Raw genomic sequence first — 26,658 nt, forward strand, 5'->3', positions numbered from 1 at the left:
AGAGAGCACAAGGAGCTTTGCACCTTGATATTCTGCAAAAAGATGGGTTTCCCAGGTGCTTCAGCTCCCACTGAAAGTTTCCCAGCTGGACTGTTAACAAGCCAAGGGTTTGGAGGTAGATTTATTTGCCAACACATTGGTGAAAAGACCCTTAGGGGTGGCTGGGGGGATAAAGGGGGGAATCTTCTTCCTAAGACTGGAATCAATATAATACTCTAAAAAGCTCTCATTAGGGAAACATACACAAATGCCCCACAATATGATTTGTGGAGGGAAAACAAAAAGATACATAAGAATATACAGCCATACATCACAGTGAGGGGCTGTTCCCCTCATCCCTCCCAGCCGGGGCAGCTCAGCCCTGTGATGCTCACCTGGCCTCTACTGATGTCTGCCTCGAGGCATTTTCCAGGTTTCTCCTTAATTTCTCCTTTGGAGGGGGGTCTGGATGGCAGGGATGAGCCAGAGCCCGCTCACGATGCGGGGACAGAGCCAGAGAGCAGTGGCTGCAATGCCTGAGCCTGTCTGGCAGCAGCAGCCAGGACACACACACAGTCCTTCCCCATCCCCGTGCCGCTGGGGGAAGGGAAAGGGCCCGAATCCACCAGAGGAACATTTTGGCTAATCATGTCTAATTAAGCCTTCCATTAAAACCCATCACACTCATTAGGGAACAAAAATTAACAAGGTTTCCCTGGACATTTTCTTTGCTACATTATCAGAGAGGTTAAGGGATGCCTTTGTTAAGGCAGCACCGAAGGAACAAAACCCCCCTTTTGGTCTTTCTTGGGGTTGGTGTTTTTTGAGGCACAGTGATTGAAACGCTGCTCCTCCACAAGCACTGCCCTGGTAAAACTGGGCTGCCTGTTCCACCCAGCGGTGGAAGCAGGGAGATGGCTGCCAGGAGAAGGCAAAGCCCCTGCAACAAAGGGGAGCATCCCATCCCACCCCATCCCATGCATCCCTCCCGGATTTGGGGAGAGCGGCCGCTTCCCAGCGCAGGCTGGAGCAGGGTGGGAGGGGGAAGGAAACTCGGTATTGTGCAGGGGACAAAAAGAGAAATAAAGGAGGAAGAGGCCCCTTTTTTTTGAGCAATTTGAGGTTTGTAGCTTGGCTAAGCCTGGCATAAAACAGCCCCTGGATCCCTCTGGTGTCTCGAGGCGTGGAAGGTGCCTCGGCTGTGTGGATGCTCTTACTTCAGCCTGAGAGAAGCTTTTCTGATGGTTAAGTGTCTGCCACAGGCCCAAGCCCCCATGCCTCTGCTCCCATGGGAAGAGAAGAGCACAGCACACTGCCCAGCCACCCCCCTCAGGATGCCAAACAGGACAAAAGCTTCAAATCCTACTACCAGACCCACAGAGAAACATTTTCCCCATAAAGACACTGAAAACACTGTGAGCACCAGCTGAGCTTCCCCTGCAGCCCAGCTGCCAGGCAGACATCCCACCACTGCATCAACCACAGGGGCTGATCGAGATGGAAAGGTTGGGAAACAAACCCCTTGGCCTCATCCTGGTCCCCAGGGAAGAGCTTGAGGAAGCACTGAGTGGTTTTAAGCCCCATTATTTAAGTTTACAGGTGGGGGTCTCAGGGGGACATCCCAGAGTCTGCTCTGGGATGCTGCTGGCTGTGTCACACACCATGCCATGAGATAGAGCCAGATGTCATCATGCTGCTGCACCTCAAGGACACCCCAGCACCAGCTCCACCAACCACCCTCACCCAGCAACTGCTGCAACACCAGCAGCCACCAAACCAGAGCTGGAGACAGGGATGCACTTGCCAAGCAAGCTGGGAAGCCATGGCTCTGCTAAACCAAACCCAAGGGCAGGCAGGAGGGGACAGGCAGGGCAAGCACTTGGCTTTTAACCTCTTTGTTGTTTCCTCTCCTGTTTGAGAGGGGAAAGCATTCAAAAGGAGAAGATTCATGGGCCAGGAAAGCTGCAACGAGATGCCAGCAAGGAAGCAGCGGGGAGGTGAGAGCTGGTGGGGTTGGCACAGAAGCTGGAAAGATGTCCCATGGAAGTTCATGATCAAAACAATAAAGTCACCCTAGAAAGCAAAAAAGGCTGCCTGGCATGTTCCCCCTGACCTAGGCATCAGGATGACCAGGCATGGAGCTACAGCACCTCAGGATGGGTGTACCTCAAGGCACAGGGGAACTGGGTCTCACGTACCCGTCACACAGCAAGGATGCCCATGGCCTCCCTTGCTATCATTCACCCACAGGGCAAGACCAGTATCTCCTTTATCACCCAAGGAAACCTATCCTGGGCAATACAGGGGCATCAGGCTGGGCCATGATGCAGGGAAAAGCCAGGCAGAGACCACAGACCTCCAGTTCCTGGCACAAACAACAACCTGAAAGGGAAAACCTGACGTTTCCCTTAAGTGTCAGCACATTATTCCACTACTAATTACAAAATGTTGGTAGTTATCATTAAAATCTCCCAACTTTCTACATCCTGTGCTCTGCCATTGTGATGGATAAATAGAGGAGGTCAGTGACTGCTTGGCAGGATGGGAGGATGATGGAGGAACCAGCACAGGGGCCACTGGCTCCGTGACATTCAACTAGTGGGATATGTCCTGCCTGACATCCCTTTCCTAAATCAGCTCTCCATGCACGAGGTAGGAGGGGAGGACAGACAGAGAAGCAAGGGAACCAAAGGGATGAAGAACGGGGATAAACACCCCCCCAAAGCTTTGGCAGAGGCTCAGCTCAGTCCAGTGCTAACGGAGGACTGAGGGACTGGGCCAGGGCACGGGACTGGCTGCCCCACGGAGAGCAGGGGATGCCTGGCAGCAAGGATTGCTCCAAGAGCAGCCTCTGCATTGCAGGCATCACAGCCCAGCTTTGTTCTCATTCAGTGGGTTGTGGTTTTTCATTCTGCTGGCCCTGCTAGCTCCCACTTCCAGCTGTTGGGAGCCAGCAGGTCAGTTGGTTATCCCGAGCGGCGGCGGCACTGGGGCCTCACAGCCACGCTCCCACAGCAGTTCACCAGGAGGGGAAAAGCAAAAGCCAGACAAGCCTGGGAGGCAGCAGGACCACTCTCACATCCCTTCTCCCTGTGTTTGTAAATACAATGTAAAAATTCAGCACAAAGTTGATTTAAATCCAGAGTCTTTTTTGCTTTGCCAGCTTCTCTGTGCAACTGAGTTATCGGCTGGTACTGGGAAGGTCAGAGGGAAAGCCAGCGTGGTTCCAGCAGACAAAAACACACAGCCACAGCCCAGTCCCTAAAGTCAAAGGGGTAAAAGCTGAGAGACCCACCACTGCCATCCCTCCAGCAAAGGGTTACCTTGCTATCATTAGGTTTCAGAGTCCAACACCAGCAGTGAAAGCGTTTAACAATGGAGAACAACACGCAAAACCCACCCAGCGAGTGCTCATCCAAGCCCCCAGCCGGCTTCCCCAGCCTCCCAGAGATGCCCAGGCCCATTTTTGCTCCCACCCCCTCCCCAGCTCAGTGATGCATTGCACCTTGACCACGCCAGGAGGCCATAAAGCAAGGCTGAGGGGCTGGGCAGAGCAAGACGAATGGATTTAATATCAACCTGAACGGAGCCTGGGCTGCCGAGCCCAATGAATGATTCATTTTGGACTCAATAACCACCTCCATTTCACACTGACCCACAGCTCTCCCAGGCACAGGGAGCTCAACAGGATGGGGTGGGCAGCCCCAGCTACAACCCAGCTGCCAGCAGCACAGCTTCACACCAGCCAGGTCAGGAGTGCCAAAGCCCAACCAGCCTGCCATGGAAACAAATAACAGGGCACATGGACAAAGAAAACCCTCCCTCCCTCACCTTAGCCTTTGGTGGTGATGACCCCTCCCATCACCCCCACCCTCAGACAGGATGATAATCTCTTTGGGGCTGGCAATCCCCCTGCTGCAGCATGTGCTCTGCCTGTGCCTGTGCAGAGCAGCTAAGTGCCCATAAAAGCCGGTATTAATGAATCCCTCAGCGGCCCCGAGCTCCGCTGTCAGCACGAAACGCTCCGGTCTAATAGCCCCATGATAGGCACAGCCACTGTCCCTGGGGGTGGGAGGGATGAGAGAGAGCTAAACAATTCAACCCTATTTTTTCCCCACTGCTGAGGAATTAAGCCCATTTTCTCAGCCTTTAAATACTGAGGGAGGTGGGGGTTTTTTTCCTCTCTTTCCTTGGTGACAATTCCCTCAGGCTTGTTAAGTGGCTCAGCTCAGGCTGATGGAGGCTTTGAGCAGATGTCAGCAGCATGAGCCTCCCAGGAGCCAGGGTGCTGGAGAATCAAAGGATGGTGGGGGTGGGAAGGGCCCTGCAGAGCTGCTCCAGCCCAAATCCCTGCTCAAGCAGGTTCCCCTGGCTCAGGGGCACAGGAACGTGTCCAGGTGGGGTTGGGAACCTCCTGAGAAGGAGCCTCCACACCCTCCCTGGGCAGCCTGGGCCAGGGCTCCCTCACCTCAGCACCAAAGGACTTGCTCCTCCTGTTTCAGTGGAACTGTTTGTGTTCCAGCTGATGTCCATTACCCCCAGTCCTGTCACTGGACACTACAGAAGAAACTGTCCCCCCATCCCCCTGACACTCATCTTTTGGGTACTTGTGAGTGTTGCTGAGGTGCCCCTGAGCTCAGGCTTCTCTTCTCCAGGCTCAACAGCCCCAGTGCCCACAGCTTTTCCTCCTCACACACATGTTCCATCCCCTCAGCATCTTGGTGTCCCTGCACTGGCCTCTCTCCAGCAGTTCCCTGTCCCTCTGCAGCTGGGGAGCCCAGAACTGGACACAGGACTCCAGATGAGGCCTCAGCAGGGCAGGCAGAGGAAGAGCAGAACCTCCCTCATCCTGCTGCCCACTCTCCTTGATGTCTCCCTGGGATGTCACTGGCTCTTGCCCATGAGGGCACATTGCTGCTATCCTGGCAGCATCCCTGCAGGGTGAACAAGGCAGAGGAATATGATCCCTCTGAGAGCACAAAGCCAAAGAGAAAACCAACAAATTGTTCTTCCCAAACCTTGTGACGTGCCACCTCCTGCCTGCTGGCCTTTGGGAAGGGCAGCAGTGGGCTCAGGTCTTCCCTCATGGTCTTTGAGGTCCACAGGGATACAAAAAGGAGCTTGACAGACAAAAGAGTTCACAGAAGCACCCAAGGAGACAGAGTCCAACCCCAAGGCAGGTTTGTAGCCCAAGGTAGTTAATTTTCCAGCAGTCCCAGTGTGAGCCCTGGCTCTGGCTTTTAGGGCTGGTAGGTCCATTGGGTTTTGGGTTCCTCGCCAGCATTGAGCAACACCTTCAGTTCCAGCCTTTCATCCATCCTCCTGACATGGGAAATACTCTGATAGGACTGGCAGAGGGGAGTTACTGCAGCTCTGCTCCAGAGACAACCAGTCCTGCCCATGGGATCATCAAGAAAGCACTGTCCCATCAGCACAGATGTGCTTTGTGTCATTTAAGGACCTGCTTGGTCTGCACTCACAGCATACTTCAGTGCCTTCCAGGATCCCAAATGCTGCCAGGCAATCCATAAAGTACATTTCTATCCCCTTACACCTGCCAGGATACCAAATTCTGCCCTCAAGGAGGCCAAATACAAAGCTTGCTCCCACTCCAAGGCAAACTGCTCCCCAGGAGCTCTGCAGAGCCCACAGACAGCACCCAGGGGTTTCTCCTTTGGCATCAGCACTACTGAGGAGTGGGAGCACAGCTGGAGAAGGGCACTGCAGCACAGGAAGCTCAGCACATTGCCAAAGCCCAGGGCTCTGCTCAGGGCAGCTTTGGTGGCAAGCACACATCATCACCGTTCTGAACGAGACACCAAAACCTCCCCCCGGGAGATGGGTCTAACACCCAGCCTGAGCAGGATTGCTCCCATGTCTCTGGTGTCCTGCTGTCCTCTGCCCTGTCCCTGGATGAGCACTGCCTAAGTCCAACACGTTCCTCCCCAGAGGGGGGCTTAGAAACCTTCAGGACATCAGCTTCCTCCACGACCCCAGCCAGCAGCAGATAGAAAGGAAACAGCATCAAAAGCTGTGGCAGTTTCACATTACCAGTCTTTTCCTACATTTGTGGCCAAAAAAAATGACGTTATTTCCCACTTCCACTGTTGAGTTAAAACGAGGATTTATGTTTCTTTGACGAGAAAATGTCACTTTGCCACCAAACCATGTGGGCTTTCTGTTTGTTTGTTCAACAGCAGAGGAACCTGTTGCCAGAAACACTGCAGCATGAAGAGCCCTCTCTCCAGCTCCTCACTGGACAGCCCATCTCCTGGTGGCAACAAAACCCAGGGTCAACCCCTAAACTCAAAGGAATCCACCAGTGATGTTGCTCGAAGCAAAAGGTGCCAGCACAGAGATACTGGTGGGTTCCCAGTTGCTGGAGCACTGGCATGGAAAGTCATCACCTTTCCCACCTTGGCCAAGCAGGAATGTGGGGTTTTTCACAGTGAAGACCTACACAAATTGCCCAGGTTTCAAACAAATGGATAAACAAGTTTCTCTACAGCTTGAATCCCAGCTTTGCCATTTGCACATATCTGGAGTTGCAAGTGGAGAAGAAACACCGTGCTGGGCACCTCACAGAGCATCACAGACAAAGCTGGTGCTGCACTGCTGCCACCTGCACCAAAAGATGTCCAAGTCAGACCTTTTCTCATCACCTTCTCCCACAAACCAGCCCTAAAGCACTTGGACAGCTAACTTTGACCTCCTTCTTCCCAACCTTTCTTTGGTCTGGTGGTGCCCACCTTCTAGAAGCTATTTGGAAACTGCCAATGACTGTTGAGGTGAGGGAGCACTGGCAGGGGCTGCCCAGATGGGCTGTGGAGTCTCCTTCTCTGGAGACATCCAAACCCAGCTGGACAAGCTCCTGTGACACCTTCTCTAGGTGAGCCTGCTCTGGCAAGGGGGTTGCACTGGATCATCTCCCAAGGTCACTTCCAATCCTTGGGATTCTGTGATTCAGGGTTAGCTTCTCATGCCTTTCTCCCATTCCAAGCAGCATACAAAAGCAATGCCTTAATTTGGGAGAGGAGAAAGAAAAGGCCACGAAGAAAGCTAAGGAAATAACAATCCTCCAATGGTGTTTGGGGAATATTCATCTGAATGGTGAAAGGAGATGAAAAACAGTGAGTGCTGTTTCCATATTTATAAGCCAGCACTGCAGAGGCTTCCAGCAGGCAGCAGCCTGCTGGCAGCAAGGCTGGAGGAACCCAGACAAACAGTAACAACATTCTGAACCCAAGAACCTGAGAGGCCTCGCTGCAGTTGGGCCCAGTGACGGCTGCCTGGCTCCTGCAGCTCTGCTGGGGACGGACGAGGCAGATGAAAGGGGCTGAGGCAGCAGGGAGCTGCCCTGAGAGGCACCTGGAGAGCAGCAGATCACAGAGGAGGCTTCCAGGGGGCTCACAGTGGGAGCTGCACCAGCACTCCCACAGAATGACAGAATACTGGGGGTGGGAAGGGCCCTGCAGAGCTGCTCCAGCCCCAGCCCCTGCTCAAGCAGGTTCCCCTGGCTCAGGGGGCACAGGAACGTGTCCAGGTGGGTTTGGGAACCTCCTGAGAAGGAGCCTCCACACCCTCCCTGGGCAGCCTGGGCCAGGGCTCCCTCACCTCAGCACCAAAGGACTTTCTGCTCCTGTTTCAGTGGAACTCCTTGTGTTCCAGCTGATGTCCATTACCCCCAGTGCTGTCACTGGAGACAACAGAAACAACTGTCCCCTCATCCTCCTGACGCCCACCCTTTAGGTACTAGTAAGTGTTGATGAGGTGCCCCTCATCTCTTCTCCAGGCTGAACATCCCCGGGGCCTGCAGCTTTTCCTCCTCACACACATGTTCCAGCCCCTCAGCATCTTGGTGGCCCTGCACTGGCCTCTCTGCAGCAGTTCCCTGTCTCTCTTGAGCAGGGGAGCCCAGCACTGGACACAGGACTCCAGATGAGGCCTCAGCAGGGCAGAGCAGAGGAGCAGCAGAACCTCCATCAACCTGCTGCCCACAGTTCTCTTAATGCCCCCAGGCTGCCATTGGCTCTTGCCCACGAGGGCACGTTGCTGCTCATGTTTATTTGCTGCCCACCAGCACTGCCAGGTCTCTCTCCTAGAGCTACTCTCCAGCAGGTCACCCCCAGCCTGTGCTGGTGTTGGTCTTGTTCCTCCCCAGCTGCAGGACTCTGCCCTTGCCCCTAGTGACCCTCAGGACGTTCCTCTCTGCCCAACTCTCAGCCTGCCCAGATCTCACTGAAGGCAGCAGAGTCTGGTGAATCAGCCACTCCTCCCAGTCTGGTGTCATCAGGAACTTGCAGAGGGTACACTTCATCCTTTCATCCTCACCAAGTTTCTCCTCTTAGCAGAGCACACAGAGAAGCCACAGGCTGCCCACTGCTGCCAAACCCCTGCCTGTTCCTCACAGCAGAACCCTTTCAGGACAGGCAAACGGCGCAGATCCCATTTCACAGCACAGATTACCCAAACCAGCTCGTTTGGGAACACATATTGTTAAACAAAGCTTAAACCCCTCCCCAATCCAAGCCCCTCGTAAGCCAAGGCCAGCCTTACCTCTGCAGGCCACGTTGTTCTCTGGCTCATACCCAGCCTTGCAGGTGCAGCGGCCGATGGGGACCATCCACTCCCCATCCCCGTTGCAGTACAGTTTGATGGGCACATCCACCTCCTCGGCGTTGGGGATGCAGGTGCCCCGGGCGGTCACGAGAGAGGTGCTCTCTGCTCCCGTCATCGTCTCTGGGAAGATGGCAAAGTTTTGCACCACGCTGGGACACTTCTTGAAGAAGACCCTGACAGAGAGCAGAGACATGCAAGCCCCATAGTCCTGGAAAGCCAAGTAAAAGCCATTGCGGGTCAGGGGCCCGAAACTCCTCACTTCTGTGTTCACCTTCATCAACCTGCCACCAAAGTCCACCTGCGAGAAGCTCTCGTCAGCAGCAATGGTGTCCACTTTGAGGTAGGGTGCCTCTGTCCAGAAGGCAGACTTCTTGGTGGCAATGACAGAGTCTGTCTCGTAGTAGTAGAGGTTGAAGGTCTCCTTGCAGGAGCCGGGGACGTTGGGGAGGCTGCTGCAGTCCCGCACAGTGAAGCGCATCTCGGTGTAGATGCGGTGAGCCCCGCGCCGGTTGATGAACGTGGTCAGCAGCCAGTTGTTCTGGTTGGGCTCGAAGACGTTGCACACCTGGTACGTCCGGATGGTGTTGAGGTTCTCGTCGTAGCCACTGACTTCTTCCCACTGCAAAAGGAAGAGGGAGAGGCAATGAGGGGGAGGCAGAGGGAGCAGCGCTGGCCCGTGAGCTGCAGAGGTGCTGCTCACCCCGCACACGGCAGGGATCAGGAACACGGACACGTGACACATGGAATCACAGGATGGTTGAGGCTGGAAGGGCCCTGCAGAGCTGCTCCAGCCCCAGCCCCTGCTCAAGCAGGTTTCCCTCGCTCAGGGAGCACAGGAACGTGTCCAGGTGGGGCTGGGAATCTCCCAAAGAGGAGCCTCCACACCCTCCCTGGGCAGCCTGGGCCAGGGCTCCCTCACCTCAGCACCAAAGGAGCTTCTCCTGTGCCAGAGGAATTGTTTGTGTTGCAGCTGATGTCCACTACCCACAGTCCTGTCACTGCCCACCACAGAACATAGTGTCCCCCTATCCTCCTGACACCCACCCTTTGTGTACTTTTAAGTGCTGATGAGGTCTCCCCTCAGCCTTCTCTTCTCCAGCCCCAGCTCCTGCAGTGCAGAAACACCACCTGGGCCAGCACCAGAACAAATCCTCACTCTCTTGCTCCTGTACTCCTCTCCCCATCTCTCCCAGCTGACTCTACACCACCTTTTCCATGCAGGCAACCACCTCAGCTGCCCTGAGAAGCAGCCAAAGCAGGAAGAAAGATGGCCCAAGCACCCACAGACGAGAGACGAAGCAGCACACGAGGCTCCAGCTTCATTAAAGCCGAGGCAGCGCGTGGGCCGGCAAGAGCCTGACCCCGGGCTCTCAGCACAACGGGATCATTTCCCCCGGCAAAGAAAACCAACTAAATAAAACATTACCTCCACAGAGAGAGAGAGTATAGATTTGCAATTCGATTTATAGAAGGGCATTAATACAATCCAGGCTACAATTTCAATTAAGGGACAGCAGCAAACTGTGAATAGTCTATGATGGCATTAGAGTCCCACAGACAGATTTACAACCTCATAATCCATTCATTTTAACTAATCCATGTTTACAGTCTCCTCATAACAGCATTATTCATATGGCAATCTTTAAGCAGCACTCTGAATACGATGTGTGGTTTCCAGGAGGGATGTCAGAGCAGGGCTCACGCCTGTTTGTGCTTCACACAGGGGCACCGCGGCACATGGGCGATGCCAACCTGCCCCGCTCACACTCAACCACAGAATCCTTGGGGTTGGCAAAGCCCTTGAAGCTGCTGCAGTCCCAGCCCTGCCCTCACCCTGCCCAGCCCAGCACTGACCCACAGCCTCAGCACCTCAGCTCCAGGGCTGGGCACTGCCCCAGCTCCCTGGGCAGCCTGGCACAGGGGCTGACACCCCTCTCAGGGAAACAGTTCTCCCTCAGCTCCAGCCTCAACCTCCCCTGGGGCAACTTGAGCCCATTTCCTCCTGTCCCAAAGTCTTGAGTCTTCCTAGAGAGCTGATGCACTATGACCAACCCTATGACCTTACAGATTCCACCCTCTTCCATTTCCCATTAAACAACCACATCCCTCAGCTGCTCCCCAAGCTTCCCCTTCCTAAACCACAGCTCTAATGTGAAAAAAAGCAGCAGGTTTTTGTTTTGTTTCCAAAGCAGTGTCCTCAACACGCTGCCAACAAGTGTGGCACAACATTTGCTTCGGTGTGCACCTACTCAGCACACAGACCAGCCATAAAACAAGTGGCTTTACCAAGGCAGCAATACAAGCTCTTGCATCCAGCCAGGCACTCTCCTTTCTCACCCCATGCCACAAAACCACTGCCAAATCCCCTCCCCATCCCAAACAAGACACGTGACTCGATGCCCTTTGTGACCAGCCACCACTTCACTCGAGCAAGCTGCAAGGTCCAGCCTGACCGAGGGGGCTGGCATCGATTCCTGCTCCCACCACGGCTTTGCATTACAGCTCTGTCAGCCCATTCACACCAGGCCAGGAGCTCTGTTCCAGTGCTCAGCACAGCAGCAGCCTCACTGCTTCGCTGTCTTTGCTGCAGGAAAACATCTGCACCCCAGACAGATGCTCAGGAGATGACCTGACCCTGTATCCTTTTACTCACGGTGTTCATCAGGCACCAGCTCCCTCTGCCACACCTCACTGGTTTAGGGGGAGGAATTGGAAACAGAACCAAAACCTGCCAGTGGACCCTGCCCCACTTCAAGAACCCAGCACATGGGGCTGACCCACTGCTGGGAACAACAGCAAACGCCACTTGGAAAACCCTCATGAGGGTTTGGGGTCAGATCCTGATGCTCCCTTGAGCACATGTGACAGGACTGGAGGTGATGTACATCAACTGGAACACAAACAGTTCCCCTGGTACAGGAGGAGAAAGTCCTTTGGTGCTGAGCTGAGGGAGCCCTGGCCCAGGCTGCCCAGGGAGGGTGTGGAGGCTCCCAAACCCGCCTGGACACGTTCCTGTGCCCCCTGAGCCAGGGGAACCTGCTTGAGCAGGGGCTGGGGCTGGAGCAGCTCTGCAGGGCCCTTCCCACCCCCATTTACCATGCTGGGATGCTGTGATTCTAAATATCTGGGGTTGAGAGCTCCTGCACCCAGGCACTGAAGAGCAGCAGGGTCCCATGGCTAGAAACACCCATCGCTGCTCTAACTGTAACAAATACATCACTGTGATGAGATCCCACTAAATAATTCACAGGGAGCTGGGGATTAAGACAATGTTCTTCTCTGTCTCTGCTGAGATTTAAAACACATCCACTGGTGAGAGCAGGAGAGCCCACATTAGTGCCCTGGCAGTGATGCCAGCAGCACCCCCAAGCACATCTGTGAGCTCAGCACCCCACAGGAGATGTCATCTCCCAAAACCTGCACAGAGCCTACACCCAACAGCAAACCCCTGGGTCAGGAGAGGTGGCTCTGTGCAATTATGGATGATGTTCCTGTACCTCCAGCCCCAAGAGATATGAGAGGGGTCTGGGAGGAGCTGATGCCCCAGCAGCAACCAAGAGACCCTCTCCCATCCTACTTCCTCCTGCCTCAAGGAGCAGGAAGGTTCCAGCAACAGCTGTTGCTCTTCTCCCTCCTGTTTGCCCATGTGTACCTTAGCAGCTCTCTTCCAGGCTGCTTGGATGGGTCACAGTCTGCAGACTCCCCCAGCACCCACACTATCACCCCAAAAGCTGCCCATACTGCTGCAGAAGTCAAGCAGTAGCACAGCTCTGCCCTCAAAAACTTGTTGTGAGCTACTAAACAGGACAAGTCCTAAAACTCAGCACTATAATCAGGCAGCTCATAAAGACTCAAGACTTCAGGACAAAAAGAAATGGGCTCAGGTTGCCCCAGGGGAGGTTGAGGTTGGAGCTGAGGCAGAACTGTTTCCCTGAGAGGGATGTCAGCCCCTGTGCCAGGCTGCCCAGGGAGCTGGGGGAGTGCCCAGCCCTGGAGGGATCCCAAAGCCCTAGAGCTGAGGTGCTGAGGGCTGTGGGTCAGTGCTGGGCTGGGCAGGGTGAGGGCAGGGCTGGGACTGCAGCAGCTTCAAGGGCTTTGCCAATCAAAATGATTCTATGACTCTATGATTGCTGCATGCCTGGAGTGAGAGGAAGACATTCCCTATCATCAACTGGCATCTAACCTGCTCCACAACCTGCCTCAGCTGGGAAATGACACCTACAGAGGCATCCAAAGCACACCTCAAAACTGTCCTGTCTCCACCCAGCAAAGCACCTGATGCTACAAAGAAAAGCCCAGTCCAGGAGCAAGGGGTCATCATGGGGCAAGTCACACTCTCCAACACACACTACAGACTGACCCTATTGAAGGACTTGCTATTTTAAATCACTTGGTGGGAGATGTCCCCTGGCTCCTGTGAAGGGTAGAGCTCCCCAGAAGCTCCCAGAGGGACGGGGGGTGGCTGGGTGCAGGGGGGTGCACACAGGGCTGGGGAAAGGCTTCGCTCTGCTGCTCTGCAGAGGGTGAGACCACTGTGCCTCAGGATGCAAACTCCCTGCTTGCCTCACCTGGGCTTTCACCTGCAGGCAGCTAATTCTCTCCATCACCTGCACACAGCTCCCCTGCAACTTGCCAGTGATCTATTTGGACCTTGGGGTTCTTTTGTAAAGCAGATCAGTGGCAAAGCCTCACATCTAAAGGGCCTGTGACGTGCCTGGAGAGGACTTTGTGTGTGTGTTTGTCTCTAGTGACAGTGTGCAACCTCATTGCTTTTGAAGACTTGGCCAAGCCAGTCACACCCTAACAAAGACAGGGGCTGGCATCCTTTCCCTTTGGGTGCCAGGTCCTGGAAGCCCCTGGGACAGACCTTACTGCTGTACCCATCCCTGCCTGACCCACCACTCTGCCCATCCATCACCTCCTCCCACGGCTGCTCCTCTCCCTGACGGCTCCACCTCTCTGCCAGGGGAGTGTGAGTCAGGTTATTTTATGCTTCCATTCCTCAAAGGCTCGTATTATATAAAAAAGATGTTTTAAGTGCCTCAGGGTGTTTTGTTCCTCATTACTTCATAAAAGTGACATTAATAGCCAGCGAAGAGCACTGCCGAGTGCAATTATGGATGATGTTCCAGGTATGAAAGCTGTTTGGAGCCTGCTAATGTTTCCTAATTACAAGCCTTTTGGCACAGGGAGAGGGAAGGTGTGAACCAGGGGATGGGGAGTGGTGATGAGGCCAGAGTCTTCACCTGGGAGAAGGACAGGCAGGGAGAATGTAAGGACTGAGGAAAGGTCCATCTTCCCCAAGACCCCTGGAATGGTTCAGGGAATGGATGCTCAGCTCTGAACCAGATGGAGAGCCCAGCACAGTGATGCCCTAGCCATGCTGTACCAGCCCAATGGGGCACTGCTGCTCCTGCTGCCATTTCCCTGGCTCCCCAAAGGCCTTTGAGGCAACCTGCATGAACCCCACGAGATGACAAGCTGAAGGAGTGGCACTTACCCCTGAAGGAGGGTTGGCAGTCCAGCCCAGCTCGGCCGTCGCCGTCCGTGTATCCATCAGAGTTTCTGAGGGAAGACAAGAAAAGGAAAGCAAACCATTACTCCCAAAGGGTTGGATGGTGTTATGAATCACAGCATCCCAGCATGGTAAATGGGGGTGGGAAGGGCCCTGCAGAGCTGCCCCAGCCCCTGCTCAAGCAGGTTCCCCTCACTCAGGGGGCACAGGAATGTGTCCAGGTGGGGTTGGGAACCTCCCGAGAAGGAGCCTCCACACCCTCCCTGGGCAGCCTGGGCCAGGGCTCCCTCATCTCAGCACCAAAGGAATTCTTCCTCATGTTTAAGTGGAACTGTTTGTGTTCCAGCTGATCTCCATCACCCCCTGTCCTGCCACTGGACAATGCAGGAATAAAGTGTCCCCCCCTCCTCCTGACACCCACCCTTTCAGCACTCATGCTGCTGAGATCCCCCTGAGCTCAGGCTTCTCTTCTCCAGGCTGAACAGCCCCAGGTCCTGCAGCCTTTCCTCCTCAGGAGCAAAGAGCCACAGGGAAACTTTCACCTGCTTTCACAGAGCATGCATCAGACCCTTGGAGCTGCTCAGAAATCAAGCAGCAGGTACCCTAATGTAACTAAGGAGCTGCAGGCAGCCTCACTCAGGGGCAGAAGGGGCAAGGCAAGACTCTGCAAAGAGCAGCAGCCTGAAGGCAGCCCATGCTGCCATCTCTGGCCCTGCCAAGCCCTTGAAAGGAAAACAGTGTTACGCACAAGAAAAAAACATGAAGGAGGGTGCTGTATTTTGTGGAGTCATTGCATGCACATCCACAAAACCCTGCCTAAACCCCAGCAGTGAGCTAACTCCCTGCAAGCAGCAAGAAGCTGGGGGAAAGGCTCCCAGTGTGGCAGAGTGCTGTTGCACTGCTGGCAGCCTTTTGATGGAGGATTTAGGGAGCAACAGTTACAAGCTGTATGTCATACAGCTGGCATTTCCCTACTTCTACTCTTTGAAAAGGAACAGCTCTAAAGAAATGCAACAGTAATAACAGTGAGAGCAACAACATATAGAAACAGATGGGAAAAGCCCTCCAGGTTGTATTTATTTGTTTGCAGCAAGACGACACGCAGATTAATTCCCTTCATTCTTGTGTCTCGACTGAAGGGGAGCAGGAGATGAGCTGAGCATCCCCCATCTCTCCCTTCTCCTCCCAGAACTCCCAGCAGCTTTGCAGCACCAGGAAAAAGGGTGCAACCAGAGGAATGAAGATCAGGAAATGAGCATCGGGCCAGGAATATGAACAGCCCCTGGACTGCTGCTTTTAATCTCCCCACTCCTGCTCCAGCAATCACAAGCGGGAAATGAGAGGCTTATTAATCTTCCCACCCTTCCCTTTGCTGGCTGCCCTGGGATGGGAAGCCAAAGGAGCATGACCAGGAACTCCCTGCCCTGTCATGAGATAAACATTCCCCACTCCCAAAATCCCCGCTGGAGCTGCCAACACAGCCCGGCTCCTGAGGCCACGGAGGCAGAGAGCAAAGCAACCCCCAAGAAAGGGGGTAAAAAGGTGCACGGGAGCTCACAAAGCTCCTGCATCACTAACTGGTCCTGGGATGCTGCCATGGCACTGCCAGGAGCCTACAAAGCCCCCTGGTCCCTGGCCAAGCACGCTGGCAGCCTGCTCCTGTCACACTGTGCTCAGAGATGGGACGTTTTGCCCCTGGTCCATGTCAGGTAAAGAATCTCAGCATGGTAAATGGGGGTGGGAAGGGCCCTGCAGAGCTGCTCCAGCCCCAGCCCCTGCTCAGGCAGGTTCCCCTGGCTCAGGGGGCACAGGAACGTGTCCAGGTGGGTTTGGGAACCTCCTGAGAAGGAGCCTCCACACCCTCCCTGGGCAGCCTGGGCCAGGGCTCCCTCAGCTCAGCACCAAAGGACTTTCTCCTCCTGTGCCAGGGGCACTGTTTGTGTTCCAGCTGATGTCCATCACCCCCAGTGCTGTCACTGGGCACCACAGAAACAAGTGTCCCCTCATCCTCCTGACACCCACCCTTTGGGTACTTGTATTAATGAGGTCCCCCCTGTATCTCTTCCTCTCCAGGCTGAACAGCCCCAGGTCACACAGCCTTTCCTCCTCCTCACACACATCTTCCAGTCCCCTCAGCATCCTGGTAGCCTTAAGAAAAGCACAGTGGCCTCCACACTACCACAGTATGTCACTTTACACAGTTTCATTCCCTTGTTGTTGGCAGAAGTGAGCTAAAAATGATGCACCCCAGCTGCAATTCCTCTGTGCTCGTGCCCCACCAGGTTTCTGCTCCCACTGCTCTTTACCTTCCAGTAGCACTGAGCCCTCCTTCCCCTGAAAATAGCCACACACCCCCAGTTAGCAGATACAGACCCTTGCTACAGCCCTTCAGGCGAGCACTCAGATGTGCCTGTGCATAAATGGATGGGAAGGTGGATGTGAAAGGCCATGCAAACGTCTCTCAGTGATCTCCCCTGGCAGGGCCATGCAGGGAAGGATGCTCTGAGAGTCCCCAAAACACCTGATGGTGTTTCCCACAGCAACATCCTTGTGCCATGCAGGGGAAACTGAGGCAGCAGAGCCTGGGGCGATTCAGGGAGCGCAGCCAGGCTGGGCCTGAACCCAGCTCACCCATCCTCTGCGGGAGATAAGGACAGGCCCAGGCACAAGGAAGGCCCTTCTCTCCAGGGTTTATTCAGAAAGGATTGCCACTGTCTGCCTTCCTGTTCTGCACACTCAGAGTTTCCTTCCCCAGGCAGTTTGTTATCCAGCAGGGTGATGACAGAGGAATGTCCCTCTGATAAGCTGCAGCCACGGCGCAGGAGGGTCGCACGCGAGGACTGGCGCTGCTCCCGGCTGCCATCCACCAGCAGCCCTCCCAAAATCTCACCCTTTCCCTCCTGCCCTCGTCCTCCCCAAAGGCCCCATGTTCTGGCAAGCAAGCAGGAAGGCAGAGCAGCAATGCCACACACCAGCTGCTGCAGCAGGACACTTCCAAACAACAAACCCAGAGCAGCTTCACCGTGGAGGTTTCTTAAGAGAGTCCTCTGGCCAGGGAGGTCACACTCACACTTTCCACCACAGGGGCCTAACTTGCACTTCCAACAGCTCCACGTTTCTGAAGCAAATTGCAAACCCAAGGAAAGAGGTGCTGAGGGCCAGCACTAAAAGCCTGACCCTCTCCAGACCGTGTCCTGCTCAGATGCTGCCGGGGACACGGGACACTGCCACATTCAACGAGATCCACAACCTGCCAAAAGAGTTTCCTTGGGGGCTTTTCTTTTCAGATTCTCTTTGAAATGAAATGGTTAAATGGGATAAATGGGTTAAATCTGCTCTCTCAGCTGCAATTCCTGCTGAGCTCACCCACACCCCGTGACTGCAGAGCTGCTGGCACCAGGAGGACTCGGCTGAGCAACTTCCCCTTGACCTCCCCTATTTCCTCTTGGAGGAAACCCTGCATTTTACTTCATTTTCTGGGATGTAGGAGTGATGCCATGACCCCAGGGGAAACCCCACAGGGATGATTAAGGCCAGGCAGCTCAGGGCTCAGGCTGCCAAGCAGCAGCCTTCAGCCTCAGCCCTCTGCTGAGAGGACACAGAGATCACCTTCCCCTGGTGTTCATCACCTGAGAGTAGGCAAAGGAGGGACAGGCAGCATGACCCCTTTGCTGTCTCTGCCTGCTAATGGGGGGATTACTGTGCACAAGTGCCTGAGCATCATTAATCAGTGCTAAAGCCACACAGACGTGCCACTCCTCCCTCATCTCCTCTTGCCTACTGCATCCAATCCTCCTTATTTGGCACTGGGCTTTAATTACACCCCCCAAGGGGTGTCAGCATCTGGGTCTCATCTCCCCATGCTTCCTACATCTAGCATGGCACACACTGGGTAAACCTAAACCTGGAATATTGCTCCAAGCTGGAACACAAACAGTTCCCCTGGCACAGGAGGAGAAGCTCCTTTGGTGCTGAGCTGAGGGAGCCCTGGCCCAGGCTGCCCAGGGAGGGTGTGGAGGCTCTTGGGAGGCTCCCAGCCCCACCTGGACACGTTCCTGTGCTCCCTGAGCCAGGGGAACCTGCCTGAGCAGTGAGTTGGGCTCTGCAGGGCCTTTCCCACCCCCATTTACCATGCTGGGATGCTGTAAAACCACATGCTGCCTGTCTACCTGCATCAGCCCAGTGCTCAATGGACCAGCACAAGCAAGGCACAGCCCTGCCCTTGTCTGCTCAAGGTACTGCTCCTCCAGCAACCCCTTCCACAGCTGATCAGGGGATGCTCTGCCCGGGAGGGAGCTCAACATGCTCACCAGGGCCTGAGCCTCCCCTGAAGGCAGCTGCCCAGGCTGTAATGGCTGAAACCCTTGTTAGGGAGAACATGAGCTCTGCTATGGAGAGCTGAGCTCTCTTAGAGTGAAGAATCTTCAGCTGTATACAGTAGATTTTCTTTAATGGACACATTACTTTAAACTAAGCCTTCACCATCTGTTCCAGTCCCTAATTATCAATACAAAAACAAACGTCTACTCACAATTACACTCGTAAGGAGTAAAGATGCCAGCAATTAGAATGCACCAGCATCCTCAGCAAGGAGCAGAGCATCCATCTGTGAAGGCACCCGTGTGATCCAGGCAGGGAGGACTCGCTGCCACCCCGGGCAGGGACGTGGCCAGAGCCAGGGCCTACGGTGGGACAGGCTGCAGCTCAGCTCAGAGGGGCAAAGGGCAGGCTGGCATCACTCAGGTGAAGGGGGGGAAATCAGACAGAGAGGCACAGTGCACAGCAGCACAGGAGCCTTCACAACACACCAGCTGATGCTGTCTTGCCAACAGCCCTTCCCAACAGGATTGAAGCCTCTTCTAGGCAAACCCTTCTGAATCAGCCCGAAACAAAACTGAGCTTATGCCCCAAAACCCCCATGAAACCCATATTTCAGGCCTCCTGCCAAGTCCCACCGTGGGAAGCTGTGAGCTCTCCCTGGCAGAGAGTGGGGTCTGGCTATGGGCAGAGAGAGATGGAGGCAAGGAGGCCAATCCCAAACTGATGGCATTTTGACATCGCCATCTGGAAAGAAAAGCAATGCAATGACAAGTTTAGTGCTCAGGGAGGCCACAAAGAAACTTCAAGTGCTGCACTCCTTGATAGATGCCTTGGAGATGTGGTCCCTCTCCCAAAGCAAGAAGCAGCAGCTCTCACTCTTGCAAGAAGACAACGGCAGGAACCAGCCTAAGGCACTTGAAAGCAAATGCTTGGGCATCTGCAAAGAGACACAGGCGTGTCTAAGACGACCAGGAGGAAAAAAAGATAGAAATTAAGCAAACTAAGGAGAGAGGAGGCTTGATAACAACAGATGGGTAGAGGGATATTTGGAAAGGATGCCAGCTGCTGGAAATAAGCCCCTTGAGATGCACAGAGAGAGGAGAGGTTTGTGTCCACGGCAGAGCCTTTGGAGGGAGAGGGAGGGCAGCCAGAGAGCAAAGCACACATGGTCATGAGGGATCAGGTCTGGGGTCCAGAGGGGAAGAGGATGTTCCATGTGCAGGATCTTCTGAGACCCATCTGATGCACCCTCAGAGCACACAAAGCAAGCCCCAGAAAGTGCCACGGGGTCAGGGCACAGTCCAGCCCCAGGGCAGTGCCAGCACTCTGGCAGGACTTGCTGAACAAGCAGGGCTTTGTTCCATAAGCAAAGCACCACATTCCCCCCCCCCCCCCTTCATGCTCCTAAGTGCCAAGCTTGCCTTCTACACCCTTTTTTCTCTCCAGAGATCTTCAGCAAAGTCAGCCCAAGGCAAACACACAGCTTGGGAAGCTTCTGTCCAAGTTTGGTGACATTACCAGAGAAAGGGAACAATAGAGAAACAGAGCCAAGATGCTTTATTACAAAGATTGGTGCTAAAAAAATATTAACTGCTACAGTGCCATGAGCTCTGCCCTCCCATGGCTGCTGGAACCTCAAGCTGAGCCCAGACCGTGTCGTGGCATTCAGCACCACTGCCTGTACTCTCATGGTTTGCATCACACCTCTCCATGTCAATGCAAAGGAAGACCCCCCAGGTGCCAGGGGAGCTGTTTGAATATCATTCTCACCATTCAGCATAGATGAAGGGGTTCCAGCACACACCAGGAAGCTGCTGAGTTGCCAGGTTGCCCTCCATGGCCATGCTTCCAACCACAACGTTCCACACACGCAGCCCAGGTTTGCCCACGCAAGGTTTCAATACATCCTGAGTCACTGGGGTTGGCAAAGCCCTTGAAGCTCCTGGAGTCCCAGCAGCCCTCACCCTGCCCAGCCCACCACTAACCCACAGCACCTCAGCTCCACAGCTCTGGGTTCCCTTCAGGGCTGGGCACTCCCCCAGCTCCCTGGGCAGCCTGGCACAGGGGCTGACACCCCTCTCAGGGAAAGAGTTCTGCCTCAGCTCCAGCCTCAACCTCCTCTGGGGCAACCAGCCCATTTTCTCTTGTCCTAGACAAGAATTTTGGACCAAAGTGGACAAAAGCAAGAAGACAAGAAAGAGCAAGCTGCTGGACACACATCCCACCCAAAAAGTCTCTTGTGCAGGAGGACTCCCCATCCATCCAATTCCACCTCCTAACTGGGAAGGATCCCCACTGCCCCTCCATGTACCATGAAGGAGGCTGTGACATCTCCCAGAGGGTTTAATTAGGGTGCTGAGAGGTGGGCAGGCTCAGAGCAGGAGCAGCCTCTCCCCTTTGATGAGCAATGCCGCTGCTCTTACCTCCTGAGAGCAGCAGCTTCCCAAAGAGACACTTACAGTATCTATACACTTTCAATCAAAAATATTACAGCAACAACTAATTACATCCCATCATCCCCATGGCTCTCTGCCTTTAATGGTGCAGTTGTGCTGCTACACAACGACAGCCAAACTGCTCTGCAAGTGCATAACGAGCTCTCCCCATCAATCTCCCGCGGGTTCCTTATGAAGGATTACCCACCAAACAACAAACCCAGTTGAGGAGAGAGAGGATGAGCTGAACAACAACAACACCACGAGTCAACACAAGACATTTTCTGCCTGTGTTTTGAAGGAAACCCACGATGCTTCAGGGTCTGTAGGAAGCTCTTGGGGAGAGGAGCAGCCGTGCCTGTTCTGCAAAGCCACCTCAGCCACGGCACCACCATGCACAGCCAAGCAGCAGATCTGTGGTGGCATAGAAAACCTACCCCTTCACCTTCAGTTGGAAATGGAGCATCTTCCTTATGAGGAAAGGCTGTGGGGACTGGGGCTGTTTAGTCTGGAGGAGATTGAGGGGGGATCTCAGTAATATTCCCAAGTATATATATGGTGGGTGTCAGGAGGTTGGGAGATCCTGTTGTATTGTATCTGGCAACAGGTCAAGGAGTGATGGGATGAAGCTGCAACACAAATAGTTCCATTTAAACACAAGGAGAAACTATTTCAGTGTTTGAGTGAGGGAGCCCTGGCCCAGGCTGCCCAGGGAGGGTGTGGAGGCTCCTTCCTTGGAGGTCTTCAAGACCCACCTGGACACATTCCTGTGTGACCTGATCTAGGTGGGAGCTGCTTCTGCAGCGGGGTTGGACTGGATGAGCTCCAAAGGTCCCTTCCAACCCCACCATTGTGTGATGCTGTAAAGGGAAGGCATTGCTGCCTCTGAGGCGAGGAGGACAGCGCTGTGTCAATTTGCGGCGGGCTGCATTAAGCCGCGGCCGCACAGCGCAGCCCCAGCGCTCCCCCGGGATCTGCCGTCAACGGCAGGGATTTCAGCACGGATTTCAGCGAGCAATGAAGATGCATCGCAGCAGGGCAGGCAGGAACTTAATGAAGCTCAGATTTGGGGAGGGGAGGTGGGGGGGTGTTTGCTCAGCAACTGTATAACAACTTTATCAATAACCCGCCGCCTGCTGCGGCTGCGGGGTGGATGAAACGCTCTAATTACCAGCGGCAAACACTCCCCGTATCAGGGCACAGCAAATTGGAATGTGCTGGCTGATGGGCCTGAAAGCACTCTGTGAAATACCTGCTTGCATTTTTGCAAGCCTTGTGTGCAAACACGAGGGACTGGGCAAGAGAGAAGCGTGGACAAGAAGCTCTCCCTCCAGCCAGCCCCACATCTCACGGGGGCTAAATCGGTTCCAGAGACCCATCCCCAGCACAGGCACATGCTGCTGGACGAGCTCAGTCAGAGCCACACAATCCATTTATCATAATCCCACCGAGGAGAGATACAGTAAATCAAAGAGACAACCTGCCTACAAGTAAATTGCAAGGGGGAGGGAGAGGGGGAAGAGGAATAGAGAAGAAGAGAGAGAGAACTGCAGAGGGAGAGATAAGAGAGAGGGAAGGCAACGACAGAGAATTACCCAAAAAAAGCACACATCACAGGGGGAAAAGAAAGACAAAGGGGATCAAATCAAATAAAAAGATAAGAGAGAGAAGACAGAGCTTTCAGTACCTTCTGTTTCCCAAACTGTGAGCCTGCTTTAGAACATTCCAGAACGAGTTTTAATCCACTGGAGCTGAAGCCAAAGCTCAGAGGCAGTGGGAAACGTCTCAGGGTGGAGTCACAGGTAACCAAATATCCTTCCAAACAGAAGGAGGACATTGGCACCCATGTTGATAAAGCTCACATCATCACAGGTTTAATAACAGCCCACAGACACACCAACTCCACTTGGTAACTCAATGCTGAGCAGCACCAAGGGCTGAGACAGCACTTTACCCACTGAGACAGACCCAGACACCCCAAGAGCCCAGCTCTTCCACCACCACACAGAGGAGTGAGGCAGGGCTGGGAGATGACAAGGCCATCTTCCAGGAGAATGTTTTCCAGAGCAATGTCCCTCTGCATTTCAATTCCCATCTTTGCTTTCTCGAGGCTGATTTGCCAGCAAACATCTCGGAACGCCGTGGCCTGCCCCGAAGCATCGCCATGTGTCAAGCTTGGCACCTACTCGTTTCATCCTCTAGAAGATGTGGAAGAGGAACTCGGGTGATGGGCAGAGGTTTTCCCAAAAGCCCTAACCTCCAAAACACCTGTGAGGCTGCCCAGGAGAAATGGCACACTGCAGCTCCAGCTGAGCAGTGTAAGCTGGCTTGAATGAAGGGTTGCTTTGGCTGGGGAAGGGCAATGGTCTTCTCTTCCCCACCCACACCAAAACCACCCAGGAGCACATGCCAAATAATAGAATAGAATCAAAGGATGGTGGGGACTGAAAGGGCCCTGCAGAGCTGCTCCAGCCCAGGAGGTTCCCCTTGCTCAGGGGACACAGGAACGTGTCCAGGTGGGTTTGGGAACCTCCTGAGAAGGAGCCTCCACACCCTCCCTGGGCAGCCTGGGCCAGGGCTCCCTCACCTCAGCACCAAAGGACTTTCTCCTCCTGGGACAGGGGAACTGTTTGTGTTGCAGCTGATGTCCATTACCCCCAGCCCTGCCACTGGACAATACAGGAAAAAAGTGTCCTCCCATCCTCCTGACACTCACCCTTTAGGTACTTCTAAGTGTTGATGGATCCCCCTGTGCTCAGGCTTCTCTTCTCCAGGCTGAATAGCCCCAGGTCCTGCAGCCTTTCCTCCTCACACACGTTCCATCCCCTCAGCATCTTGGTGTCCCCTGCATTGGCCTCTCACCAGCAGTTCCCTGTCCCTCATGAGCTGGGGAGTCCAGAACTGGGTACTGAAAGCACCAGCATCCCAAATACAACCCACAGCACTCGGCATTCAGAAAGCAAAGCTGAACGAGTTGACTTTGGGACAGAAAGTGAGTACAGTGGAAACCTATTAAATGCACTTCTGCATTTAATGAAGCAGGTGAAGGATGAAGGTCAAGGTGCCTGAGGACACTCCAGCCCTTGTCTCACTATCAGGTGGCTTTGGCCTGGGCTGGGCACTGGAGCATCATGTCACTGAACATCCTGAGTGGAGACTCACTGGCCTGGACAATCATCCTTCTCACTCACTTAGCTGGTAAGAGACCTCAATCCATCACACACCCCAGGGAAGTACAGTGCCTTAAGGGATAACAGGGCTAAACCAAACATCAGGTGCTGATGAAAGCAACTTCATACTTTCTGCTGCTGTTCTGTCACTTCTTGGTCAGCAGCCACACATCAGTGCAGGTCATATAGTCCAGACAGGCTGACCAGAAGCAAGCAAGCTCATCCCAGAGAAGAACATTCTGCCAGGAGCTCGGTCTTCATCACAATATAAGAAAGTAAGAAGCCTCAAAAAGAGAAGGGGGGAAAAAAAAAAAGAGATAAAAAACCAGCAGGGACTGAGATTTCACAGCAAAGGGCCTTGGAAGCCTCAGGAGTTCAGTGGAAGTGGGCTCCTAATCGACTGGGATTCCCTTAGAAATTATAGCCTCTAAATACAGAGCTAGTCGAGTGAGAAGACAGAGCAGCCATAAACATCAATAGCATCTGCAATTACACACACCAGGATGAATGAAAAGGACGTGCAGTGCTCACGCCTGGATACACAGGCCCTTGTGGCACTGCAGGGGGATCTCCAGCAGCACGCTCACACCTCTCCTAGGGCTGCACTGTGCTTGGCTACAAAGCCAGGATCTTTAGGCCACCAGTGCAGGGGCAATGCTGGAAGAGGGACATTCAATGCTGCTGAGCTGAACGCTGTGTGATTCTGATGCTCCAGACCCGTGCCCCTGTCCCAGCCTTTCCCCACAGCTCTCCTTCCCCACTGCATCTCTTCTCCCTTCCTCTGCGATTGCACCGCCTGGGAAGAGAGCTCTACAAATCAAAACATTTATCCTGCGTTTCCCTACATGTCATCACTTCTTTAGAGACACAGGATGAGTCATTGTCTTGGACCACGTTCTCCAGCAGAGCCTCACGCTCGCTCCAGAAACACGCAGCTCCCACGTCCCAAGCGCCAGCCCCGCGCTCCGAGGGCCCTCACGGCGAGAGAGGCACCTGGCATCAGGACCAGAGCTCACTGGGAAGCATCCAAGGGGATTCTGCATGAGCCATGACTGTGACAGAGTGCTCAGACACCCAGCAAGCGCTGCTGGAGCACTGCAGCAGCCCTTCGCCCATGGGCACCTCCTGCCAACACAGCCACTGCCTGTGGACTCCTCAGCACAGCAGAACCTGGGAAAGAGCCTTGAAAAGCTCTCCCAGCAGTCAAAGGCAGACTGCTGGGTCGAGTCAGAAAGAGAATGCACTCCCTCCCCCCCAAAAAATGAGAGGCTTACCAAGGAAAATGCCATTATGGGCAAGGGAGTGTGTGGCAAGCATGAGGGTACAGCCCTGGCACAGAACCACAGCCAGACTGGTCCAGGATGGGGTCATTCTAGTAGAATCATAGAATGGTGGGGTTGGAAGGGATCTTTAGAGATCATCTAGTCCAACCCCCCTGCAGAAGAAGGTTCACCTAGATCAGGTCACATAGGAACTTGAAAGGAACCTCCTGAGGGTCACCAAGGGCAAGGGCAGAGTCCTGTAGCTGGGGAGGAACAATCCCCTGCACCAGCACAGGCTGGGGGTGACCTGCTGGAGAGCAGCTCTGCAGAGAGACCTGGCAGTGCTGGTGGGCAGCAACTAAACATGAGCAGCAATGTGCCATGGTGGGCAAGAGCCAGTGGAAGCCTGGGGGCATTAAGAGAAGTGTGGGCAGCAGGTTGATGGAGGTTCTGCTGCCCCTCTGCTCTGCCCTGCTGAGTCGTGTGTCCAATTCTGGGCTCCCCAGCTCATGAGGGACAGGGAACTGCTGGAGAGAGGCCAGTACAGGGACACCAAGATGCTGAGGGGCAGGAACACGTGTGTGAGGAGGAAAAGCTGCAGGCCCTGGGGCTGTTCAGCATGGAAAACGCTGAGGGAGGATCTCATCAACACTTAGAAGTACCTAAAGGGTGAGTGTCAGGAGGATAGGGAGGGGACACTTGCTTCTGCGGTGTTCAGTGACAGCACTGGGGGTAATGGACATCAACTGCAACACAAACAGTTCCAGTTAAGCACAAGGAGAAAGTCCTTTGGTGCTGAGCTGAGGGAGCCCTGGCCCAGGCTGCCCAGGGAGGGTGTGGAGGCTCCTTCTCAGGAGGTTCCCAAACCCACCTGGACACGTTCCTGTGCCCCTGAGCCAGGGGAACCTGCTTGAGCAGGGGCTGGAGCAGCTCTGCAGGGCCCTCCAGCCCCCACCATCCTTTGACTCTAACACAGCATCTGACACATGCTAAAGCCTTCAGAGGGGCCAGCTGATTATTTTGAGGTGTAAGTAAGAACTGAACAACAGCATTGCTGGTCCACAGATACATCCTGAAGATCCCCTGCTTGTGTTCTGGTGGCTTTTAGTGGGGAGAGGTGGGAAGGCAGGGGAGGGAGCACAGAAGTACCCAGGGATGCTCCAGCTGCTGCTGGAGAGGGTGAGCACAGCCACCGAGGGGAGGAGGTGGAAATATTGAACCTCAAACAGAAGAAACTGCAAAATCTCATCGGCGAGCGGCTGTCGGCAGCGCCTCACTCCCTCCCCTCCCTGTGCCGTGCTGAGCAGCAGCTCCCTGCTTGTTGCACCATATGGACTCAGCTCAAGAGTGTGAATGAG

The 26,658-nt window shown here is 54.4% G+C and overlaps 1 protein-coding gene across 2 annotated transcripts in view; it reads right to left on the reverse strand.

The window, feature by feature from the left end:
- EPHB1 (EPH receptor B1) overlaps positions 1 to 26,658 on the reverse strand; it is an 86,317-nt gene that overhangs the window by 43,795 nt on the left and 15,864 nt on the right. For both annotated transcript variants that reach the window (XM_062006082.1, XM_062006083.1), the window contains exons 2-3: positions 14,099 to 14,163; positions 8,536 to 9,217 (exon numbers count right to left, since the gene is read on the reverse strand). In XM_062006082.1, coding sequence (XP_061862066.1) covers positions 8,536 to 9,217; positions 14,099 to 14,163 — 747 coding nt within the window. The remainder of the gene's footprint in view (positions 1 to 8,535; positions 9,218 to 14,098; positions 14,164 to 26,658) is intronic.

The sequence above is a fragment of the Colius striatus genome, chromosome 12 (assembly GCF_028858725.1).
Source record: "Colius striatus isolate bColStr4 chromosome 12, bColStr4.1.hap1, whole genome shotgun sequence".
In the NCBI taxonomy this organism is placed as follows: Eukaryota; Metazoa; Chordata; class Aves; order Coliiformes; family Coliidae; genus Colius; species Colius striatus.